This window comes from Zootoca vivipara, chromosome Z1, assembly GCF_965207765.1.
Source record: "Zootoca vivipara chromosome Z1, rZooViv2.hap1.1, whole genome shotgun sequence".
NCBI classification, from domain to species: Eukaryota; Metazoa; Chordata; class Lepidosauria; order Squamata; family Lacertidae; genus Zootoca; species Zootoca vivipara.
This window is the reverse complement of record NC_142583.1, coordinates 36,732,221-36,753,736: the sequence shown is the minus strand read 5'-3', so window position 1 is coordinate 36,753,736 and position 21,516 is coordinate 36,732,221. Positions and strand designations below refer to the sequence as shown.

At 41.7% G+C, this 21,516-nt stretch overlaps 1 protein-coding gene across 5 annotated transcripts in view; it reads right to left on the bottom strand.

The window, feature by feature from the left end:
• Positions 1 to 16,462, bottom strand: part of LRBA (LPS responsive beige-like anchor protein) — a 358,996-nt gene extending 342,534 nt beyond the window's left edge. For 3 of the 5 annotated variants that reach the window (XM_035113955.3, XM_035113959.3, XM_035113958.3), the window contains exons 1-2: positions 16,099 to 16,462; positions 15,295 to 15,657 (exon numbers count right to left, since the gene is read on the bottom strand). In XM_035113955.3, the coding sequence (XP_034969846.1) occupies positions 15,295 to 15,534 (240 nt within the window). In that variant the 5' untranslated portion in view covers positions 15,535 to 15,657; positions 16,099 to 16,462. Of the gene's footprint in view, positions 1 to 15,294; positions 15,658 to 15,869 lie in introns of all 5 variants that reach the window. The other 2 variants (XM_088661093.1, XM_088661092.1) reach the window with 2 other exon arrangements.
• Positions 16,463 to 21,516: the final 5,054 nt, after the last annotated feature.

Below are 21,516 nucleotides of genomic sequence, written 5' to 3'. Positions count from 1 at the left end.
CTCCAGGAAATACACGAAAATATGTTTCCTTGAAACATAATATGTCAGTCTGTACTGAACCTTACTCAGACTGGGAAAAACCAGGTTGCAAAATTTAGAGTAAGGTTTTATCGGGGGTGGGGTAGTATTAGTCTGAGATCATACTGCCTTCTGTGTCTTCCTTATAACACATAAGGTCATCTTGGATTTTGTTTTCAAGGGTTGGGTTTACACAATTGTTAGTATAATGAGACATACTGCTGTAAGATACTGGTGTCCATTGTGCTTTAATAGTGAAAATGCAGTATCTTGTGACATCATGACCAATACAGTAGCCCCTTAAAGACTGGTGATAAACTAGCTGCAAGCTAGAAAGTCAGTAGTGCTAAAAAGAGTAGGTGGGGACTGTAACTTCTTCAGTTTGGCAAAGGAAGTGGCAACTAGCTGATATTCTGAAAGTCATTAGTAAGTGACCTGTTCTACTGCCTTTTTAGGTCTCTTGCTGCTTGAAAAACCCTCAACCCATGCAAAATAAATAAATAAAATAGCTTGTTAAATATTCCACTCTCACAGAAACCTCCCCAAACCCAATACATGACCATGCCATGCCTTGAGGTGCAATTTATGCAAGACAAACCTAGAACTCATATCATTTTCTGTTCTATTGGCTCACAATGACATTAAAAAATGTTCTGTACCCTACTGATAATGGTAGCAATTAATAGCCATTTGCAGTGTATTTACTTAATAATCAGTGGTCATCTAATTTAAATATTTTCAAAGAATCCACCATAAGTTGAAATTAAAACAGCAAATAAAAAAGTGACCTAGTGATTTATTTAATTTTTTACCATGGTAGCACTTACATATTTCAAGAGTATTACAGTACTCAAATTATTTCATAAGAAGGAATATACAGATAGAAGTCAACCACTGAAACCAAAGAGGAAGCCAGTCTGGGTAGAGGAGCTCATTGCATGCTATCAAATTTCCACACCCAGAATAAATTGTCAATGACTTAAGTATTTATGGATGTGGCAGACACAAAATCAGGAAACATGTCTTATCCATATTGATGACAGTTAGTAGGAATGTATTTGAGAACTGGAGTGTATCTTCTATGGATAATACACCAGACTATTTATTCCTTGGAGAAAAGTCCAGAACAAAATTTAAACTATATGCATAAGGACAAATTAGCAAAGTTTTGTTTCAGTAACACTTCATATTCTTAACCGACTATTTTAAATATATTAGTATAGTTATCAACAGCCTAACGTAGAAGCATTTATGGAGAGGGCTTGTTATGAATCTGACCTATTGGTGTTCAAAAGGCATTTGCAGGTGTTGTTGTGAAACTAAAGCAAAAAATAGGCAGTAGAATGCCAAGCAAGTTTGGTTCTCCTGTATAGCAGCAGCACAGACTAGTCCACAGACCCAAGTTGACCTTCCAGGTGCCTCCATTTGGTCTGCCAGGCCATTTGCCCCAAACCACAGCCACCTACCTCATACTTGGCTTTGTATGTGATGCCATGTGTGGGGCAGATAGAAACTTCAGGTAAAGTTGACAGAGTACATGCTAACATCCAACCTGAGCTGCTACAACTGGAAATCAGAGATAACACCTTGGTGCAGCCCCACACATCTAGGCTGACTGGTGTTTGGCGTATGTGACTGTCTGTTAAACCAGTTCACTAAAGACAGAGAAAAACTTAGCTTATACCTCTGGATACAAACGGGATCCATTCTGGAGCCCCGTACACATCCAGAGTAGTACTTACCCTGAAGCGCCGAATCTGCGCATTCTCCCCGCGCGATTCGGCGCTTCTGCACACGCACGTGACGTCATTTGGCGCGTCTGCACATGCGCAAATTGCCGAACCCAGAAGTAACCTGTTCTGTTACTTCCGGGTTCGGTGCTTACGCATCCCGTGTCGTACGCAACCTGAAGCATACATAACTAGCGGTATGACTGTACTATTAAACAACTGATACGATTATATTTAAACAAATACAGCTTTTATGCTCCTATAGAATCATCCCAGCAAAATAGGTGTCTTTCCCTAAAATACTGGTGTCTGTTTAGGATATACAGGACTCAAATATATCTATCAGAAAATGGAAAGTAATTCCTAATTGCTATAGTTTAGCCTAGCCATTCCCAACCTGGTGCTCTCCAGATATTTTTAACTCCAATTGCCATCATCCCTGATCATTGGTCATATTGGCAGAAGCTGATGGGAGTTGTAGTCCAAAGCATCTAGAAAGCACTAGGTTGGACAAAGCAGATAGCATTACAATGCAATCTTATACAAGTGAACTCAGCATAGGTCTTACTACCAGATAAGCAGTTATAAGACTGCAGCCTTAGTGCACTTTGTATGGAGTCACTCAGCAGGGCTGGCCCTACGGCAAGGCTGGGTGGTGCAGGGCGCCAGGGTGCCGGGCCGCCAGGGTGACGCCGTGCTGCGACACCTGCGCCAGCTGCGCGGCGGGTGCTGGGAAACGGGGGGGGGGACACGCCGGATATGCTTAAGACGGCCCTGTCACTCAGACACCAGCAGCACAACCCTAGACATATTTATGCAGATGTAACTCACCCTTTGCTCAATATGATTTGATCTGCAGTAAATCAACTAGGATTGCAGTCTAAAAACAATAAGGTTGGATCCAACATGGTCACTGCACAAGAGGAACAGATTCTCTGAAGCAGTTGTTGGCATGTGCAGGAAGGAGAGGCAGGACAAGTCCCACTGTGCAAGCAGAATTCCACTAGCGCAGTACTGGATGCAACCCATGGTTGCTGGAAAAAGGATTAGTTATAAGGCCTAGAGAGAGTCTAATTAATACTTTTTTAATCAATGTTTCATGACAATAAGTGCTCAAGGCTAGTTTAATTTCTGAAATAACTATAACGCGTTTTCAGCATGGACAAGTATATGGATCTCATTTATATGGTTTACTCAAGAGACTACTGTAATTCTTTAGGACACTAGAGTAAAAGGCTAATAATAAGAGCAATTATCTATGCTTCATCTGTGTACTCCAGAAAGAACAGACTTCGCAAGAAAAATTGAAAGAGTGAGCTGCTTTTTTACAAACTGTAAAAAACCAATAATTAAATCATCCTTGTCATTACCATGGCTTTATAGGTTTCAAGAAATTGTGGAAATGGATAGATCGGATCATAGCCTAAGCAATTTTTACCACTGGGGTAGGAAAAAGGAAACTAATAAAAAAAAGAAAATGTGCCATCACTTAATGACAGCATTATTATTTTTGTATGTTTACTGTGAAGATCTAACTTAATACTGTATCATACATTTGTTGCATATGGCACCACAGATAGTGACAAGTAGCTTGAGGAAGTAAGTTTCTAAAATACTGCAAACATGAAGGCAATCAGGGGATAAAAACTATTTTGTTACCTTCCAGTCTCATCACCCTCTAGATTTAGAACAAGGTGTAATCCACAATTTTAATAGTTCCATTTAAAGAATCCAGGGGCATGAAAAAAGTCATGGAGATGGAGATATATGACAACATAGGCAAGAATTTAATCCACAGCAGGTTCAAGGAATACAAATTCTTATTATATCTAGTAATATGTTTTGTTTTATACATCTCAACTTTAAAAAGTATACTCAAGTTTTCACAAAAGTATTCAGAGTCACTGGAACACCACTTATTTTGCCCCAAACTGGAAATTCTCAAGATAAAAAGCATAACTAAAGCTATGCAAGATTTCAGGACTATTGCAATCTTAATACAGTAGACGGAAATCAGTAATCTTTCATGCCCCATTGCACAAAAGTTCTAAACTTCAACCATGTAAGCAGACAATTCACTTGTAGACAGAGTTCCCTTTGATAGGATTTACAATGCAAAACTATACCCAATATATTTTACTTGTACGATGGTTTCAAGCCAAAATGTATTAAACTTTGGAGTTCAAGGCCGTCCTAATGAAGTTTGCTGAAATAACTCTAAAAACTTCCTCAGTACAAGTAAAAATATTTTGTACGTCACTGACAAGTATTTTTTTGTCTGCCTTTCCATCCTTTATTAGCCTGGCTATATCTGTATTTTTTTTACTTAGTTATTTGCATATAACCATCAGTACAATGAGTCATATAACCTTATTATATTCAGAAGGTTTTTAGATAGCATCACATCCATTACTTTCACAGAAGAAACAAATGTGGTCTGAAAAGCTGTCCTGATCTATTTGCTACTTCTGACTTGCGTCTCGAAACACAGTAGAAGAACTCTTGAACTAAGGGATGCATAACTTGCCTGTGCTGGTTAATTGCAATTTTATTATCATATTAATTTGTCTATTGCTAAAAGTTAAAGATTTCCAGAAGTTTTTAATGCCAAGAGCATGCAAAGCACCATATAGCAACGAAAAAGGGTTCCTGCTCTCCTCAAAAAAGGACAATCTACATTAGACAAGAGGGACGCGGGTGGCACTGTGGGTTAAACCACAGAGCCTAGGGCTTGCCGATCAGAAGGTCGGCGGTTCGAATCCCTGCGATGGGGTGAACTCCCGTTGCTCAGTTCCAGCTCCTGCCAACCTAGCAGTTCGAAAGCACGTCAAAGTGCAAGTAGATAAATAGGTATCGCTGCAGCGGGAAGGTTAACGGCGTTTCCGTGTGCTGTTCTGGTTTGCCAGAAGCGGCTTTGTCATGCTGGCCACATGACCTGGAAGCTGTACGCCAGCTCCCTTGGCAAATAACGCGAGATGAGCGCCACAACCCCAGAGTCGGTCACGACTGGACCAAATGGTCAGGGGTCCCTTTACCTTTACATTAGACAAGTGGAACATGCAACAAATGTTGCACTGTATTTCCCCCATGCTCTTTCCTGCCAGTCCTTTAGTAACAGACAATTCCATTATTCTCCCTGCATTTCCTGTTTTTCTGTTTTCAACACTCCATGGGTGGTAAGCATACTGAATCCTTACTGAGTTGTTTGAATGTGGTTGTCCCCCGAAAGTTGTTTTTTATTATTTTTAAAAATGTCTGTTTGTACTTCTGCTAAAATCTTGGATTCACCAGCATATGTCAAGACCATTTTCTTTTACTGGCTCCAATAATCCCATGGGCGCTTAACCACCTGAGCTTGCCATTAAGATTGGCATGACTGGATAACCCAGGAAGTGGCAACGCATCCAGGATGAGAGCCAGTAAATTAAGGAAATCTTTACTGTAAATATTATTATACACACACACACACACACACATGTTGTTGTTGTATTTATATTTATTATTATTTATCAAATTTATATAGTGGATTTTTGAGAAGAAAACTCCACAAAGAATAGGAAAATGGCCTGAAAAGAAGAAAAAGCAATTAAATGGGTGGAGAGCAATACAAGAGAAGATACAAAGATACAAAGATGGGAGTCACAAAAGCAGACAAACAGGATGACTGTATGGAATGTAAGACATATAAAGTGGAGAAGTAGATATTAAAAAGTATCACTTGTTAGGAAATGTTACAACTAAACCAGATTATTCATAAAGCTCCCCCCCCCCAAAAAAAAAAGTAGGCTTAGCAGTTAATAAGATTTCCCATATAGCTTTCTGAAGACTTGCCATGCAGTCTTCAGGTGAACCCTGAAGGTGACCCGGAAACTACAACTAATCCAGAATGCGGCAGCTAGACTGGTGACTGGGAGCGGCCGCCGAGACCACATAATACGGGTCTTGAAAGATCTACATCTCCCAGTACATTTCCGAGCACAATTCAAAGTGTTGGTGCTGACCTTTAAAGCCCTAAATGGCCTCGGTCCAGTATACCTGAAGGAGCGTCTCCACCCCCATCATTCTGTCCGGACACTGAGGTCCAGTACCGAGGGCCTTCCGGCGGTTCCCTCGTTGCGAGAAGCCAAGTTGCAGAGAACCAGGCAGAGGGCTTCTCGGTGGTGGCGCCTGCCCTGTGGAACGCCCTCCCATCAGATGTCAAAGAGAAAAACAGCTACCAGATTTTTAGAAGACATCTGAAGGCTGCCCTGTTTAGGGAGGCTTTTAATGTTTAATAGATTATTTTATTTTATTTTTCTGTTGGAAACCGCCCAGAGTGAAGCGATCATGTTGCCCAAAACTAACACTGCTTAACAAAAAGGATTCAAATTTTGGGGGGATTCACTGAAACCTTTAGATGATTTGAAGATTCATCTTTATTCAGTAGTGTTCCTCATTTACTCCTGCAATAATTTGTGTCCACAACTGTCAGTCACTACCAGACCCTTTACTAAGCCCACTATAATTTCTTTCAAGAAACAAAACCTACCTCAGATCAGCGTTACTTTATCATGGGCACAATACATAGACTGAAGTGACAGAACTAGGATAACCAGAGCTAGAGGTGCCTTCACCAATGACCTAGAAGAGATTATGTAATGACAGCGATGCACACTTCCATTGAATACGAAGTGATGGCCAAATACTAGTTGGATCTCCTCACTTAGCACCAACATTAGAAAGTCTTGTTAACACAATGAAAAGAATAACTTACAGAAGTTTTATGGAAAAGGTACAATAGCATCCTAAAGAATGTATGGATTTATTTTAAAAGTTGGGATAGCAAAACACACACACACACACACAACCCACAACATTTTGAGAGGTGAAACACCGTTCCATAGCACCCTTGCACATTCCACTGCTAAAGTACATCTTCTCACTTTTTAAAAATTTAAGTTGTAGTTTAGCAGAAACAGTGTTAATACAAGTAGACGGATTTATGTTGCAGCAATTAGACTACAGGTACTGCACATTTCAAACATTCCCCTTTATATTATTTACAATTGCATGGCCACGCAAGGTGACACACGCATTGCATCTTCTGCCAACCCTTCCCCCTTCTCATCTAGGTGTTGGGGGCATACCAGCAGACTGAAAGGCTGCTGAACAAACATAGACTCTCTCCATGTTCTAGAGCCCTGCATTTGTCAAGCTTTACCTTGATAGATACGCCCTCAACACATGGTTGGAGAGGGGTGTAAGTGAGCAGGAGACACAAAAACAGGAGTTAAGTCCCACTCCACTTTCCCCCTCAGACCTGTGGAGTAAACCAGAAGCGAGCTCATGTTCCTATGCATATCTTCACGGATGTAAGGCCCATCTAGTTCAATGAGGACTTATTTCCAAGTAAATGTGCACAGACTTGCAGCTTCAATTAGAAATATACTTGATATAGCATTTTAGACCTTATATTAACTAATGGTTAAATTATTTATAGAAAACAGTTAAGACAGAATTAGAAAACTGCACATAATATTTAAAGATACAGTACCAAAAAAATGCTTCTCATTTTGAAAAGGCTAGTGTAAAACATTTCCAAGGAAAAACAATGCACAGAACATGCAAAGAATACACTCCAGATCAAATTTTAGAGGTGAAGCACAATTACTGGGTTAATTATTTAACAGACTTCTAGTAAGGAATGCGCCTTACTTCACAAAAAGTCATTATTCAGACCAAGTTCTAGAAAGGTCCAGCAATTTTCTTTTGTTAAAACTTCACCTCCCTACTCTTCTACAAAGTCTTAGTATTACATTTAGTATCACATTGGCACAGGAGCTTGCCCCTGTGCTTCTTTCACATGCTATTGATGGTACTTACTCTAACAATGTCGAAGGTTAGAGAGAAGACTTCAGTAAAGGGCTAAAGCCATGCTCATGCGTATAACTTCTGACAGATGAACTATTGTTATTATTCCCCTATATATCATCTGGTTTGGTGACAGATATGTATTTATGTGGTATAGTATTTTGGAATTTATTATTATTAATAGCATTACATTATCTTTTCAATGTAATCCTCCATGGCACCATATGATGAAGGGTGAGTAACAAAAGCTGAAAGCCTGGGCCATCTATACCAGCCCACATCATGATCACAGTAGAAATTGGATTTCTTGGTAAGTTCAGAAGTAAACCAAAAATTACAAGAACTCGGGCCAGAAAGGATAATTTCAAAAATTCTTCACCAAGTTTTATTCAGGATAACTTCCAGTGAACATCAACATCAGGACAAGGCCCTGTTTCGATGATTCTTCATCAGCGAGGTTTCTCAGGTCTAAGTGTACCAAGTATGTTTGGAGCAAAGCAAACATACTTGGTACACTTAGACCTGAGAAACCTCGCTGATGAAGAATCATCGAAACAGGGCCTTGTCCTGATGTTGATGTTCACTGGAAGTTATCCTGAATAAAACTTTGTGAAGAATTTTTGAAATTATCCTTTCTGGCCCGAGTTCTTGTAATTTTTTGTTCACATCATGATCACAGCAACCTGATTGGGAGTTACAGCCTTGGGCAAGCCCTCCAACATTTACAGTTTCTCTGGGCATGAGTTCCCTCCTCCCCCCACACCTTCCCTATATATTCATTTGTCTTAGTGATATTCATAGAGCTTCAATATGCTGATGACAACGTAGTGTGTACATACTCAGAGGATGACCTCCAAACCATCCTAAATATCCTTGCAGAAGCTTACAAAAAGCTTGGCCTATAGCTCAATATCCAAAAAACCAAAGTTTTGCACCAACAAGCAAAAAACAACCCCTCCACAGCACCACAAATCCAACCATGGTGTAACACTGGAAAATGTCAACCTATTTTCCTACCTGGGCAGTTATATTTCCACAAGGACCGACACTGATGCCAAAATCCAGCATCACCTGAGCTCTACAACAGGGTCCCCAAACTAAGGCCCGGGGCCCGGATGCGGCCCAATTGCCTTCTCAATCCGGCCCCCAGGAATCAGCATGTTTTTACATGAGTAGAATGTGTCCTTTTATTTAAAATGCATCTCTGGGTTATTTGTGGGGCCTGCCTGGTGTTTTTACATGAGTAGAATATGTGCTTTTATTTAAAATGGATCTCTGGGTTATTTGTGGGGCATTGGAATTCGTTCATTATTATTTTTCAAAATATAGTCCCCCCCCCACAAGGTCTGAGGGACAGTGGACCGGCCCCCTGCTGAAAAAGTTTGCTGACCCTGCTCTATGAGCACAGCTTTCTCCCAATTGAAGCGCAGAGTGTTTGAGGACTGGGACACTCGCAGGGAAACCAAAATGCTTGTTTATATAGCTATTGCACTGTAATGATGGCAAGGTGCAAAAGGTTGCTTTCAAAGAGATGGTTAAGGAAGGAAGGAAGTGCTATGTTTAAGGGTCCTGCCCCCAATCTGCTTCTTGGATACTGAACTAATTTAAGGTTCAGCCAGTCATTTAGGATCAGCCAATCTTAACATGTCTCAGAGAATGATAGCACTGATCTGAAGCTACACTTTTCTTAATGGGATAAAAATACTTTTTTCTAACCACGATTCTTATAAGAGCAAAGAGTCTTGAGTCACATAGTCTATCACTTCAAAGAAATGGATGGGCCATTAAGATAAGATAAAGGGCAAAAGTGTATTGGCAAAAGACCAGTCTTTTACATTGGACATGACCTTTGGGGAAGGGATTTCGGAGCAAAAGAATTTTTGAAAATTACTTTGAAGTACATGTGTTACTTCAAATATACAGTGATATCTACAGAACTCTCTCAGTTCATCTTAAAGACTAGAGCAGGCACATCCAACAGGTAGATTGTGATCTACTGGTAGATCTCTGGACGTCTGTGGTAGATCACTGGTAGATCATTGGCTCACCTCAAATAAGCTCTACAACTTTGACCCAACCCCCCCCCCCAAAAAACGAGCTTTTCCTCCTTAAAAAAAGCTCAACAACTTTGACCTAAACTCGCAGTCTCTTGGAAGCTGGCCACCCTTGGACTAGAGCAGGCACCCCCAAACTGTGGCCCTCCAGATGTTTTGGCCTACAACTCCCAGCATCCCTAGCTAACAGGACCAGTAGTCAGGGATGATGGGAATTGTAGTCCAAAACATCTGGAGGGCTGAAGTTTGGGGATGCCTGGACTATAAGTCTAGTATAAATCTAGTCTTTTATAGCAGCCTTTCATTGAGGACTTTTAAAAATAAAAATGGTTTCTCATATAATATTTTTATAACTGACATTTTCATGATTGGAACAAGGGAAAGATTAGCTAAAGAGGTTGAATCCAAGTACAGGCAGAACTGCCTCATTTGCAGTACAACATTGTGCAATATGAATGCATCAAGTAGTTGTGATGCTAACTCTGGAGAGTCTTCCATCAGAAACTCTTACCCTAGGTGCAATGTGTGGCATTACTGCAGCCTGCAATGCAACTGAATACACCGCTGGCATAACCAGGGAACTAGACAGCCTACTTAAGTCATGCTCTGGCAAGCAGCTTATACAACTTGGCAGAGAGGTGCAAATAAAAAATTTCAATCCCTGCTCAAAAGCTTCCCATCTACATTTAGGCAATGGTGAAGTTGTGCAAGAGGCTAAACGCAGAACAATGTCTGCCATTGAATAGCAGTAAGTTGCACTTCAGCTGGTGCTGGCTCATTTCTATCAAGCACACCTGTACATAATTGAGACATGAAGATAACAGGCTTGCAGATCTGCCATTATAGTGTAGCCAAACACAGCCACATCTGAGATATGTCAAGTTTGCTATTCTTTCATGTCCAGATCTGTGTGGCTCCCCATCCCTCCCATGCTCACTTTGTACTTGATGAGAGAGCAAACATACCTTTACTTAGGAACTTGTCATTATTAAGGTTTGCATCACATATTATTTTCAGAAGACCATAGGTTCAGTTCTATGTCACTTTATAAGTGAAAGTCATCTAATTTCACAACCCAAATGTCACTTCAAAAAAAAAAGCTGGAGTAATTAACCTGCTTTTGGAGAATACGTATGGCATGAAATCAAAATACTTTAAATAGGCACTAGCTATAAAAAGGCAGTGAGAGTACTCATAGGACTATCTATTAAGATTCACGAAAATAAAAATGTACGTAAATTTTGGAATCAGTCTTGTAACATTTTGTTTATGGTGATATCTGGCCATTCCTGCCCTATGATTACTTGCAATGTGACACGAGCAACACAAGAGCTATTTCCAGGAACTACCCAAATACACAAACACGAAAATTATGTTATGGCAAATGCAAAGAGGAGTTTCTACTAGGCAAAACAGGTGTAGGAGGAAGGACTGCAACAAGTCTTGTGGGGGCACCATGAATTTGTGCCTAACTCATCTGTAGGCACCAAGGGTCAGGGGCACTGTGTATCTCCCAGTGTAACACTTTCCTGAATTGCAACACTTCGCTTTTCCTCAAAAAAAGTAAGTGACACTACTGGAACAGAGGCTCAACTATACCTTTCTCCTGTTTACTTTATCCCCCACAAAACTAAATCATATTTGAAAAGTAACTTTTTAGTGGCCAGCTCAGCATAACATAGTGGCTAAAAGTCCAAGACTGCAGTCCTAACCTTGTCCACTAAGAAAAAAAAACATATTGAATCAGCAGAGCTTAGTCCCAGGTACATGAAGTTAGGATTGAAACCTAAGAGAAAGCCCCTTTCAATGCAGTAAGGCTTACTTCTTACTACATAGTATCTGAAGAAGTGTGCATGCACACGAAAACTCATACCAAAATATAAACTTAGTTGGTCTTTAAGGTGCTACTGAAGGAATTTTTTTATTTTGCTTCTTACTACATGTTTGGGATCTTTTTTCTTCCTTTGCGGTTTTACAATGCTATGGCTAAAGTTGGGTGTCAAAGCCATAGGATTCCAGTTCAACACTACATGTGTTCAACCCATTTTTACTATCACCAGCAACTATGCAAAGTCTGCTTCCTCAAACTAAAGCAGAGGTGACATTTCTCAGAAAACTTTTTCCAAAAGAAAGAGGGAGGGTTTTTTTCCCTCACCTCCCCTAGAAAAAGAACACCTGCCAGACATCGAAACACAGTGGTACCTCTGGTTACGAACACCTCTGGTTACGAACTCTTCAGGTTCTGAGCTCCGCTAACCCAGAAGCAGCTGCTCCTGGTTGCAAACTTTGCCCCAGGATGTGAACAGAAATTGCATGCCATAGTGGGAGGCTCCATTAGCGAAAGCGCGCCTCAGAATAAGAACGGTTTCAGCTAATTTAAGAACGGACCTCCGGAATGAATTAAGTTCATAACCAGAGGTACCACTGTATTATTCAATTTTTTAACGATGGCTGCCACCCCTTCCTCACCCCACAACACCCTGTTCCAGAATGATGCTGGGTCAGGAGCATTGTACATAATGCAAAATGGTTGCAAGGCTGACAATACGGTTTTCGAAGGGGGTGGAGTTTGGGGGGTGGAGAAAGAAGTTGTGCTACAGCCACTACTAACAGCATACCTGCCAAGCCCCAGACTGCAGAATCCGGGACCGGCAGCCGCTTGACACCAGAAGTTGCGTAGACACAACTTCCATTGTCACTTTGCCCATCTATGGGCACCAAAAATGGCCGCCGCCGGCTTCGAAAGTCGCGTCTACGCATGTCCGGAAGTGCATAGACGCAACTTCCGGTGTCCCTCTGCCCATCTATATGCACCAAAAATGGGCGCCGCCGACACCGGAAGTCGCGTCTACACACTTTCGTACATGCGTAGATGCGACTTTCGAAGCCGGCGCTGGCCATTTTCGGTGCCCACAGGTGGGCAAATCAGGAAAAAAATTGGCTGCCGGCAGGTGAGTATAAGGGAGAATAACGGGAGACGAAGTGATATGGGGGACCGCCGGGAAAAGGTAAGAAAAAACGGGGGTTTCCCGGGGAAAACGGGATACTTGGCAGCTATGTACTAACAGGGAGTCCAACCCTCATGAAAATATTGGAAATATTCTTTTTTTAAAAATAGTGAGATGGTCCACCCAGTTTTCTACCCACAAATAGGGTGGAGAATTTTAAGAGAGTAGCAAACAAGACATACATTGCCACTGCTATCCACATCCAAACCACAGATGAGTGACAGAGGACATGTTTTGCATGCAGAAGGCCCCAGTTTCAAACCCTGGCCTTTTCCATTACAATGTTCTGAAGTAGCAGGGATGGGGGGGGGAGGCACATACTCTGTCTGGCACCTTGGAGAACAACTTTCAGTCAGAGTTGACAGCACTGGTTAAATCAACAGTCCAACTTAGTGCAGCCTGGTATGTTCATCTACACCCACACATCCTGCAGAATTTTCTAATAAAGTTGTGGATGTATTTAATGAAACTCAGTTCTAAAGGAAACTGTTCTTCCTATCTTTCTACTCAGGTTCCAGACAGATGTAAAATCAAATTTGCAGAACATCCTGTTATTTAGGTCACACACAGAATTTCTTGAAGACAGCTTTCTATTTCCTAGAAAAACTGTATTCTTATTTCAGTGCAAAACATGGGAGCTATTTCTTCTGCAGCTTCCACAATGTACAGCATTTCGGCACTTATCTACAGAAGTCAGATTTTAAAACAAAGAGATTTTATAGTTATTTCACTACACATAGGAGAGCAATGAGTGGGCAGGAAACTTCAGAGCAGTACCTCACTTCTGTAGTATGCCTGATCACACACGCTAGCAATACTTTGTACAGATGCTGCAATGCTTCAGAGACTTAAATAGATTTTTGTATTATAAAACAGTTGGTTGTCTATAGCTTCTTGATCAGTTTAATGTGGCACAACTCCTTTGTTTTTTCTTCTGTGCCAGGGAAACATGTAAAAGTTTTGTTTTGCTTTTTAAGCTACAGGCAGCTGTAAAAAGTGACAAGAGGCCTAGTGCACATATGTTTTTGCACTATTTAGTCAGAATATGGCAATTGCTTTCTATTTATTCTACATAGCAGGTCTAGACCTCAGTTTTCCTTAGCAGAGCGTTTTCGTTCCACCCTAGTTATACATTACCAATATTTAAGTCAAATAAAAGTCTGCAGTCTTATCCAACCAAATTGTATGGACATTGTGAAGGCATTGCCTACATTTAACTTCTAAAGGGATATCAGTTCTATTTGCATCAACCAACCCTCAGCAGGGCCACAAATCATTTGCCAAAGAACTTAAATTCTTGCAGGATCAAGAATTCTGTCTCCAGATACTTACACACTTGTGGAACACTATACACTGTGCCTTTGAGCTTTCCATTCCACTTTTTAAAGCCAGATTACATTTAAGCAGTGTTAGAGTACAGCCTTCTCAACTCAACCATTCTTACCTATGGTTGAGACAGCAATATAACTTATCCTCATCTAATGTTTATGTAAATGTACATTGAACAGGCACCACCATTCAGAATATCACATAATTACTGTGCCATTACAATTGTGATATTCAAATATAATCTCACCGTTAAACAAATCCTTCTGTTCTGGTGTAGCATCTGTCATTTTCCAAGGAAATTCTTATTACTAGGAAAAGTTGAGTGCTCCCAAGAAAAGTAACACTGATGCACAATGTTTCAAGTTCTACCCAAATCGGTAGAAATATCTACAAAGAGTTATATTGCTATGGTTACTGAAAATGGGCTTAAAATTTTCACATGGGAGAAAAGAGGCATACCTCTGCAGAATCAAAGCCTTACATCAGAGGCCTAAAATTTGCAGCACCATCAATTGTGTGTTAACAATGGTATATTTCAACTGTGAATTAGCCTAAAATCCCAAAATACATTTAAGCATTGCAAACAGATATAGCAGCACAATTATTTAGAACCTAAGCGCTTTCAAATGACTTCTATGAAGGTGTAAATAGCAGGAAAGTTCCCTGATAGAACGTATACCTGAAACTGATGGACTTTGCAGAATTGGACAAGATGACAGGGAGAATTCGAAACCGACAGGACCAGATGTTCTTGGAAAACTGGAGTAAATTTGTGAACTACGTATTTGAACAACAACTGTAAACAACAGATCACGCTAGTAGGATTGCAAGAAGTTTTGTAAGGAGGACTATATTACAAGGAGAATATATGAAAAGGATAATTAGTGATGGATTGTTAAAAGTAATAGTGAAATTAATAAAATGTATGATTAAATGAGGAAGAATGAAAATCATCAGGCAGGGTTGATGGAAGTCCAAAGCAAAACATTGTATAAGATGTGAAATAATGATATGTGATGTTTGGAAAATATATGCTTATATCCTATATCTCGGGAAAGCAAGGAAACAGAACAACTGTGAGTGGAAAAAGTATTGCAGCCTCATGGTTACTAAAGTAAGGCCTAAGTAAGAATCCCTTCCGGGAGAATAGCTTATCAGATGCACCACCTTGTGACAAATAGGTAGGCGGGCAGCCTTAACTGTAAGAATGAAGTAATATGAATGTGGGTAGAATGTATTGCTTTCCTTATGTTTCACCACATGCCACCCTTCTCCTTTAAAGAGTTAGAAAGGTGATTGCCTTACCAGATTAAACACAGTTTCCACAATATCCCTGTTGGATACTTCTCCGACTTCTACCAGTCCTGCCAGAACAGCAAATTTCATCCTGATACCACGAATAGGGATTCCTGGATTCAAAGGCTGCAGCTTGCTCTCCATTTCGGCCGCATTTCCTTCTTTTCCTCCTCCGGTACCACCACCTCCCCCTCCTCCATCATCACCTGTTGGCTGAGGAGAAGAAACCCGTTTGTCTTCACTCGCCATAGCAAGCCAGCAACCCAGAAATAAAAGAGTTCAATCCGTAGCCTCAGGTCCAGTTTCTGAGCGCTAAGATAATCTTGTTTTCCTTTCCTCGGCACAAGGACAGCAGCCTCTTTAATCTGAAAACTAAAAGAAAAAGACAATTATAGTAAAAATTAGTAGAAGGTGCAGCTTGTCAAAAACATTTGAAAAAGCCTGTCATCTAACTACTGGTAATCATGAAACACTAGGCTGTTCTCTCTTTGCACTCACCCCCCCCCCCATCAGCCCAGAAAATGAGGGCAGGTGTAACTGCATCAGGCAGGTAAGCCCCTTTCTTTGTCAGGCACTAAACTTGCCTGCAAGGAGGAGAGCGTGGGACTCCCGAAGGCATTTACTTCTGGATTATTATTATTATTATTATTATTATTAGAGACGCGCCTCTCCCCTGCCCCTCTGTTTCTGCAGTGCTTCCCTCCGCCGTCCTTGTGTTCCAGCAGCTGAGGTAACTGCAAGCTCCGCTCCTCCCTTCACGCACAGTCACAGGTGCAAGGACAAAGTAGGGCCGGCAAAGAAGTTCCCACTCACCCAGCCCTGCAGCTCCTCGCCTCTGCCGCGGACGGGGCCGGCAGGGAGGGACGAGGCTCTCCCGACACCAGGCAGCTCCAGCCAGGGGCGGGAGGTGTCTCCGGTGCTTCCCCACCAACAGCCTGGCTTCTACCTGCCCGGGGTAGGGAAGAGGGCAGGGGAAAGAACTTCGACCTCAGGCAAGCAGCTTGAAGTTTCCTGTGCAGCTCCTTCACTCCGCCGACGCCGCGATGAGCTCCTCCATCGCTTCCTGCCTGCCTTAGCAGTTGCTACGGCGGCGGCTGCTGCTGCTGCTACTCTCTGCCGCCATGACAGCGCTGAGCCGAGCCCCGGGAGTGTTGCCGGGCGAGCGGCAAGTGCGCCTGCGCGTCAGCCAAGAGCGGGCGGGGCAGGGAGGCGAGAGGGCAGCGGGCTTGGAGGCGGAGGGGGGGGAGGCGCCCGCGCAGGCTCAGGTGAGCACAGGTGTGCCCAGGTGAGGCGCAGGCGTAGCCCGAAAGAAGGTTCCCGTCTGTTCTCCTCTAGGCAATGGAAATGCTGCGCCGTTGCTGCTGCGAAGGGGAGCTGTGTGTTATCTCCTCTCTTTTCTTCTTTTAGTTTCGCACCTGAAGGGCAAGCGCAGTTTCAGGAAACTGCATACCTACGTTTTTAGATAGGTCCAGGAAACCTAAGCGGCAAGGAATTAGCGGCAACATATTTGTTGTGTGTTCACGCACTATGGGCATCTGGTGACTTGAGGTGTCGAATTCAGGACTTCTGGGGAAACGTGGCCCCGTGTAGATTGAGATATGGAGGCGGCGGGGGGAGTGAACGTTTTACTGAGCATATTATTCATTCCATGTTTTTGGCAAAACTAGTATTGATCTGTACATGGCATTGTAACATGTTTTTGTTTGTTTGAATGGTCGTTAGTCTATCTTTAGGTAAAGGGGCCCCAGGTCCAGTCAACTCTGGGGTTGCAGCGCTCATCTCGCTCTATAGGCCGAAGGAGCCAGCGTTTGTCCGCAGACAGCTTCCGGGTCATGTGGCCAGCATGACAAAGCTGCTTCTGGTGAACCAGAGCAGCGCATGGAAACACCATTTACCTTCCCGCTGTAGCGGTACCTATTTATCTACTTGCACTTTGATGTGCTTTCGAACTGCTAGGTTGACAGGAGCTGGGACCGAGCAACAGGAGCTCAGCCCGTTGCAGGGATTCAAACCGCAGACCTTCTGATCAGCAAGCCCTAGACTCTGTGGTTTAACCCACAGCGCCACCTGGGTCCCAGTCTATCTTTAGTCCAGTTGTTATCCCAGTAAATTCCCTTTTATATTTAGTAGCCAGTTTGTGGTGGTTTGTTTTGGTTTATTGCTAGATTATTATCACCACTTTGATACTTTGTTCACATTGTCTGTAAAGTTGCATACCTGTCAAACAATAGTTTTGAAAAAACTAAAAACACAACACTTTGACTCACTGTTCTTAGTTTTTATAAGACAACACACATTCCAATGATGCTTGTATGCCAAGGAGCATGTTGCCATCAACACCTGACAGCCAGCATGGTACTGCACTGCCAACTCACACCATCCCTGGACCCTGACCACTAAGCATGTTGGCTTGGACTCATGGAAGTTGGGAGGCCAACAACATCTGGAGAGCACCACGTTGGCTACTTCTGGTCTAATTCCCAATACATGTGCACTTGAAATAATAAAAAGTTACAGCTACCAGAATCCACAAAATCAGTATGAGCAGCTCAGTTGGTAGAGCATGACACTCTTAATTTCAAGGTTGGTGGGTTCAAGTCCCATGTTGGGCAAAACAATTCCTGCATTGCAGGGGGTTGTAATATATGTTCTGAGACCTCAAGGTATAGGGTGATATATAAATTCAATAAATAATAATAGTAATAATGACCCTTGTGGCCCCTTCCAACTTTACAATTCTATGGTTCATATCATTGCAGATTTCTATAGAATTGATTTTCTATCCCCCTGCCCCCTTAATTGTAATAGGGAAAATACTTAACGGAGAAAGAGAAGATAACAAATTATTATTTTTGCAATAGTTGCAATGGTTTATCTGTTCAGTGTAGCTGCTTGCAGTACAAACGACCCAATATTAAGTCAAACGAGCTGCAATAAAATGTTGTGGTTGCAAATACTAAAACATGTTTATTACTACTGTATCTGAACATATCCTTATTTGCATTATAAATTTGTTGTATCTTTCATCTGCAATAAAGTTGTCCTACTAAATTAGTAGCCTTTCTACACCATGCAAAGATTGTTTCAGTCTCATCATCATTAACTTTTGGTATTATTTTTTCACACCTGATGCAAACAAGAAACCCCCCCCCCATCAGGGAAGAAGGGGAGAGTGAAGATCTACAACAGGAATAAGGGGAGAATAAAGTTTTACATTGGAAACAAGGGTGGGAGGAGACCAGAAGTGCTGCTGTAGAGGCGGGGAGGGGCTGCCGAGGTGGCAGCAGATCCAACCTCCAAGGACCGCACCACAGCTTTCCCTGCCACTGCGGCAGAAGCAGTGGGCGACACATTCATTGGAGGCCAGATTTGCTGCCCCTGTGGATCCTGCCACCTGAGGCAGTTGCCTCCTCTTGCCTTATGGGTGGGTTGGTCCTGATTTTCCCCCTTGAGGTCTTTTACCCACATACTACTTAGGCTCAAGTTAGTTTTCTAGACAAACAGAATCACAAACTATAGTGGCCTGCCTAAGAATCTTCACAAAAAAATATAAAGAATATGCAGTCAATATTTAAGACTTAAACTATTATCTGCATATTCTTTATAATATGGCAAGGAATTATGTGACCTGCAAAGCTATATTTGTATATAATTCATTTATTCCAATGTAATCATTCATACTCCTATTGCACATCTTGAGGAAACTATAAGCCTGTGCAAAACCACATAGCTTGCCTTTTCTTGTCACCTTGAACTTCCTGTTGTTGTTTTCCTGTGTTGAAAAGTCTGCAGATCTTCAGCACGATATGCAGGAACTTGCAAATATCATCTGTGCTGAGACTTTTAAATTGATTTATTTCTATGCAAGGTCTGCTTTTATATGTTATAATGAGGATTATATTAGTAAATCAAGTTATGCATGTTTGTCCAGGTTTTTAAATGAAAAACAAGGAAGTCTATCAGTCTTACCAATCAGTGACTAACTCTTCTAATACTGTAGTATCCCACTAGTTATGTATTGGAAGCTAAACTAGGTGTGTGAACGAACTGATGTATTAAAAGATAAAGATAAGCTGTGTCAGAACTTGTTTTTACCACATCATCACCATTACTATGTAAGATAAGTCCTAATACTCTGTTTACCATCTTAATGAAACCCCCACAGAAACCAATCTGGAGATTTTAGGTAAGGGAAAAACTGCAGACAAACGTCGGCTCCCTCGGCCAGTAAAGCGAGATGAGCCCCGCAACCCCAGAGTCGTTTGCGACTGGACTTTACTGACAGGCGTCCTTTACCTTCACCTTTTTATTATCAATAGACAGTTGTTCTCTGGGTCTCTGTCAAGTAGGTAAGGCAGAAAGTTATAAACCCATTGAGGATAAATAAACTGAATGTTAATCCCAACGAGATTTAGCCACAGCAGGCACTGCAACCTTCCAACATCTTGACCTCATCCCCAACAATGCAGTCATCCATTGTCTCTCCAGACAGACGGATGTCAACCTACACAACCCTGCGGGTGATCAGTATGACCAGAGAGGCTATGTTCATCCCTGATTCAAAGTGCTTTCCACCAGCTAAGGCTGGTGCACTAATTGATCACACACACACACCCCAGACAGGGATACTCTGGTTATCTATACCCTGATAACATCCAGGTAAGACTACAGCAACATGTCACATATAGGACTGCCTTTGAATTCTACATGGAAACTTAAATTGGTGCAGAATATGGCAACCAAATGTTTTTCATGAACTACATGCATGGAACTTACGTTGCTGTTGTTAAAGAAAGCACAGTCTTCCTCAGCATTCTGGGGCAAAATTCAAAGCTCCATTATTGGGACCTAGGTGCTTAAACCCATATGAGTTTGCTGCTTGTTAGTATCTTTCTTTAGGTCACCTTGCCTTTGAAAGTTGGGCAGGTGACACAGAGAGGGCCTTTTCTGTGGTGATATCAACTGTGGACCCCATCCCAGAGAAAACTCACCTGACACCAAAAACTGTAGTTCTGGGCACATTAAAATCATTTATCTGCCTAGGTTTTTAATAATCAGTGAGGCTAACTTAAGTGCTGCTTTCAAGTTTTTTTTATTGTTTTGTAGCTGATTATTTTGTGCAGTTTCCTATGTGTTACTGGTTTTATCATGTTGAAAATTAGTAATGCTATTGTATTATTGATTTTTTTGTTTTGTTTTCAAAAGCAGTATTGATAAAAAATTTTAAGGTCCATGAAATAATCCATGTACAGTGGTACCTCAGGTTACGGACGCTTCAGGTTACAAACGCTTCAGGTTACAGACTCCACTAACCCAGAAATAGTACCTCGGGTTAAGAACTTTGCTTCAGGATGAGAACAGAAATCGTGCAGCGGCAGCAGGAGGCCCCATTAGCTAAAGTGGTACCTCAGGTTAAGAACAGTTTTAGGTTAAGAACGGACCTCCAGAACGAATTAAGTTCTTAACCCGAGGTACCACTGTAATACATTTTTCTCCTACCTTACATTTAAATCCTGGATGTATGAGGTGTGTGTTTACATTTATCATAGGCTCTGCATTATATGCTGAACTCTAAACCATGAGATAGGAAACACATATATCGTGGATTCATTCACAAATTCCACATATACACAAACATTGTCTAAAACAACAGTGAGTGACCAGGAAAAAGACCAGGCAATTATATTGAACAGCTTGATGGAGATGTTGAGTCAGTATGCGTCAACTATGAAACAAGCAAATTCCTAAATTGCCAGAATCCAAATGTTATGCAAATCTCTGGTGACACCATACTGGAAAAGCTGGAAAAGGGTTTTGGCTGCCTTTGGAAAGCAAAAACGATCAAAGGGCTGGTGCAAATCCCCTATGAGGAAAGGTTACAACATTTGAAGTTTTTCAGCCAATGTTGGAAGTTTCAGGACAGACAAAACAAAGTTCTTCTTCACACAGTGCATAGTAAAACTATGGCATTCACAGCCACAAGTGGTGGTGACGGTCACCAACTTAGATAGCTTTTTAAAAGGATTAGACAGATTCGTAGAGGGTATTCAGTTGCTACTAGCCTTTATATCTACGTTCTACCTCCACTGTTGGGAGGCAGTATGCGTCTGGATACCAGTTTCTGGGAGTCATAAATTGAGAGAGTGCTGTTGCACTCGGGTTCTGCTCACAGGCTTCCCAAGACCACTGTGAGAATAGAATGCTGTGACAGAAAATCTTTGGTTCTTGTGT